General features: G+C 39.7%; 1 protein-coding gene across 1 annotated transcript; it reads left to right on the top strand.

Annotated features, from left to right (window-relative positions):
- The first annotated feature begins 896 nt into the window (after nt 1-896).
- Nucleotides 897-1,638, top strand: LOC147958467 (uncharacterized). Its single transcript, XM_087532148.1, is given in 2 exon segments — nt 897-1,064; nt 1,066-1,638. Coding segments are annotated over 2 exon segments (741 nt in total).
- Nucleotides 1,639-4,806: the final 3,168 nt, after the last annotated feature.

The raw sequence follows: 4,806 nt of genomic DNA on the forward strand, positions 1-4,806 counted from the left end.
TAGAGGCGTCTAACTTGGTTTTGCAGGATGGTTTGCATGTGATGTGGTATAGCAAGTCTCGTGTAAATTCGATTATGTATGAGATGACTATATGATGTAATTAACATGACTTGCATGTCATGATTCGGCATGATGGCTGGAGCCATATGATTGTCACGTTAATGACCTGCGTGTCAACCTTAAGTAATGCATTTATTTTATCCGCTATGGAGATAGCAATATTATCTGGTGCATCGACAAGGTGGTGGCAATCTTCCAAAGGTGAACACCGACGCGAATGCTGAAGACGAAGAAACACTTGACTTCTCCGTCAGAAGAGGCTATACCATATCATGCTATTATGAATTACCTGAGATGTTTATCCCTCTTGATACACCCTTCTTGATTGCGCGGTAGTCGCTTTTTATTAGGGTTATCTATCGCTTAAAATATCAAGTAGTTAGTGTTCTCCCAAGTGCAGCACCGTCACAACATCTATCCTTTTGGGGTGCGCCATGGATGCATGGGTATGAGCAATTGGAGAAAAATGAAAGACGAGTGGGGTCAGACCTCACAGCAAGATCACTTGGTTGTCTTGATGTTCATGGCAGTATCGTCCTGAGCTCGGAACACACACATCAAAAGATGAACAAGAGTCACATAGAGATGTGATTGGCAAGTTGGCCTACCAATTGAAATCCTCATCATGATATGATGATTCTATGACGTTGAATTGATATTTGGATCTTGAATCACTCAAAATCAATTTTGAGAGATATTGATTTGAGTGGGAGCACACTTTAGAATAAAAATGTTTATTCACTAGTGCAAATTTCATTATAAACAAAGTCTAAGTGAAACTTGTGTTTTCCATTGTAGATCAATTGGCTCGCAACACCGCGTTCAACTTAGGCTCGATGTTAGAGAAAGAGAAGTTAGCTACGACTGGAAACAACTATGCGGACTGGGTCCGTAACCTAAGGATTGTCCTCAAGAGCGCTAAGAAATTGTACGTCCTTGAAACTGCTCTTCCAGCCAAACCAGCGGCAGAGGCCCCGGAAGATGAACGAAATGTCTGGGCCACTAATTAAGGATGATGATCACAACTTAGTGTAGTGCCTCATGCTAGCTTGCATGAGTCCAGGGCTTCAAAAACGTTTTGAATTCCATAAACCCCGTGATAGGATCCGGGAATTGGATGCTCTGTACAAGGAAACCGCAAAGTCTGAACGATTTGATATCATGAAGGCTTTGATGGAATGCAAGATGGCCAAGGGTAGTTCAGTTCGTGAACGCGTGGTCAAAATGATTGGCTATTCTGAAAGGCTTAAAGCCCTGGAATTTCCACTTCCACCTGGCCATATGATGGACGTGTTGCTTTCTTCACTCCCCCCATCTTACGATGGTTTTTTCATGAACTACAACATGGCAGGGATGGAGAAGACACTGGAAGAGGTGCTCGACATGCTGAAAACTACAGAAGGAGGACTGCGGAAAAATCACAAGCAAGTGTTGCTTGTGAATAAAACCGTCAGTTTCAAAAAGAAAGGCAAGCCAAAGAAGGGCAAGGGCGCCGGTAAGACCGGCTCCCAAAGCAACTCAAAGGGCGGAGCCAAGAATGAAACTCAGTGCTTCTACTGCAAGGGCACACGACACTAGAAGAGAAACTGAAAGAAGTATCTGGAAGATAAGAAGACCGGGAAAACCGGAAAAGGTATAATTGTTATACAGGTTAATGTCATTGACGTTTTGCTTGCTAGAGAAAATTCTAAGTCTTGGGTATTTGATACCGGATCGGTTGCTCAGATTTGAAACTCGATACAGGGGCTTTAGGAGGTGCGCAAGCTGGCAAAGAATGAAGTCGTGATGCGCGTCGGGAATGGCGCTGGGATCGCTGCTCAAGCCGTCGGCATTATGCCTCTATGTCTCCCTTCAGGATTTATCTTATAACTAAGTAACTGTTATTTTGTTCCACTGTTGTGTAGAAACATTATCTCCGGATCATGTTTAGTACACGATGGGTATTCGTACAAGTCTGAGAACAATGGTAGTTGACTTTATTGTAAGGATATGTTTTATGAATTTGCACCCATTGTTGGGGGCCTTTTCATACTACTAGTAAGTGTGCACGTGCAACGCACATCTAGATTAACATGACAATTATATGTGAAAATTCGTATGTAAAAGGATAATCTGATAGCAGCATGAAATATTTAAAATGAATTGTTGTATACAAAAAGTTGTTTTTTCACCAAAGAAAAGGTATTGCATTCATGTTTCAAACCATTAGTACCCTTTTTATTCTATGAATCTTGAATAACATGTTCAAGTACTCGGTTACAATCACTATTTAATGTTTCAATCAACCCAAGATCTACATCTATTGTTAGTAATATGATTATTCTCTTACAAGTCCAACTTCTCATAATCATCTTTCTATTTTGCTGTCATCATCGTCTCAACCAACGCCACTGAGTATCACACATTAGTAGAAAATGGACCATTAGTACCGGTTTGTAAGGGCCTTTAGTGCCGGTTATGGAACCGACACTAAAGTTTCGGCACTAAAGGCCCCCCCCCTTTTAGTACCGGTTCGGCACGAACCGGCGCTAAAGTGCCACCACGTGGCGTGAGCTCGCGCCCTGGTACGGGGGACCTTTAGTACCACGTGGCGTGAGTCTGCACTTGTTGTTTTTCTGACAATAGTAGATGTCAATCCTATTAACCCTCAGGAGTTTAGCTTGAGCATGAAGTCACACATTTCACCGTTTGAGTTTGAAACTATTATTCTAAAAAAAAGTAATTATTTAGTAACGCTAATATATCTTGAATAAGTTTGACCATAGTTTGACCACAGTTTGACCATAGTTTGACCAGATTTGACCAAAATTCAAAAAATTGAAATAATTATTTAGTAACACTAATATTCTTGAATAATTATGTAGTAACACTAATATTTCTTGAATAAGTAGTTTGACCATAGTTTGACCAGATTTGAACAAAATTCAAAAAAACTGAGATACTTATTTAGTAACACTCTATATTTCTTGAATCAGTTGTTTGACCGGTTTGACAAGATTTAACCAAAATTCAAAAAAACATAAATTAGAGCATATCTTTTTTTCCTTTTACAATTTGTCATTTCAAAAATTGTCCTAAACCCTAAACCCGGGACTTAAAACGTCGGAAACTCTATGCTAAACAGTAAAAACTAAGGGTTTAGACCATAAAACCTAACCCTAAACGCTGAAATCTAAACCCTAGCACTAAACGCTAAAAACGTCCAAAAAACGTCTAAAACGCCCAAAAACTCTATTTTCCCTTTGGAATTTTGTGATTTTAAAAAATTGTCGAAACAGAAAACTTGTTGTTTTAGCGGATCAATCTTTTTGTTCTGCAAATTTTGATATATTATATGTATTTTTCTGAATTAGGATGATTTAGTTATGATTTTTTCAAGTTTGAAAATTGCCCTATAGTGCCGGTTTGTGTCTCCAACCGGTACTATAGGTCAGACCCCTTTAGTACCGGTTCATGGCACGAACCGGTACTAAAGGTTAGACCTTTAGTACCGGTTCGTGCCACGAACCGGTACTAAAGGTGATCATGGGGCCCCGGCCTGACGCCAGCCTGCCACCACCCCTTTAGTACCGGTTCGTGCCACGAACCGGTACTAAAGGTTCAACACGAACCGGCATTAATGCAAATCCGTTCGAATCGGCACTAATGGTACCATTAGTACCGGCTCAAATACAAACCGGCACTAATGTGCTTCACGTTTGACCCTTTTTCTACTAGTGACAGCTCTATGGAGTAGGGGAACATCCACTCTGACCTATGGTGTACATGGCGAGCTTCTTCAAATAGAAGGCCAACAATAATGCCCCTCCCAGCATAAGTTTGGTTGCTTAGCGGACATCCCAGATATTAGAAATAGATTCCTAACTCACCTACAAGTCAGGCTATAGTTCCAAGGAGTACTGCAATGTGACCATTAAATTAAATAATTGAATAAATACTGGAATATGAAGATTGCAAGTGAACTATGAAGACAAAAATTAGTTAATGCTTGCTGAGCTTGGGTAGGTAGTTGCATTTTCAATACCAGCTATCATATGGATAACCGCATACAAGCGCAAGAGAAAGAGGAAGTGACTCAACAATAATAATTGGCCTTAAATAACAACAATCTCTTCCCACTCAACTTCCGGCCTTTTAGCCCGCCAAAAAGAAATTTTCAACTTACAAATATCGATTTTGACTAAATTTCAGTAGATGACTACAATGGCAAGTGGATGTGTAGTAGTAGTAGAGCCATGGTTCCTAAACATGCCATGTGATCCGAATATATAGTCTTGGATGTCGACATCTTTTCACCAACAATATGGCAAAGCCTTGCATCACAACTCGACACCTCTCTGTGAAAAGAGTACAGGCTAAGCAACAAATAAAATGTCAGAGGTGGTTAGACAGGCATTGAAGAAGAGAATCATTTTTATTGGATAGTATGGTAGGATAACATAAAGCTTAGAGAATCATAATATTCCCCTCAATTGTTACCACAGTATTGAAGAACCATGTACTGACTATGAAGTATTGGTCGATACTAAAAGATGAAGTTGTATAGTAGAGGAACAACAGTCAAACCTGTTAAACACAAGATAAGTAAAGAAGAACCTATAGACAGAACGTCTTGCAAACTGGACAATGTATTTGTCACATAAATAGCCAAAATGACTGCATGACCATATGTAAAAACTGCACAATGGAAATTCCATAATTCAGTCACAAGAAAACTTCAGCAAACCAACATTTAGTTATTTAAAT

Source organism: Triticum urartu, chromosome 7A, assembly GCF_056163025.1.
Source record: "Triticum urartu cultivar PI428250 chromosome 7A, HENAU_Tu73, whole genome shotgun sequence".
NCBI lineage: Eukaryota > Viridiplantae > Streptophyta > Magnoliopsida > Poales > Poaceae > Triticum > Triticum urartu.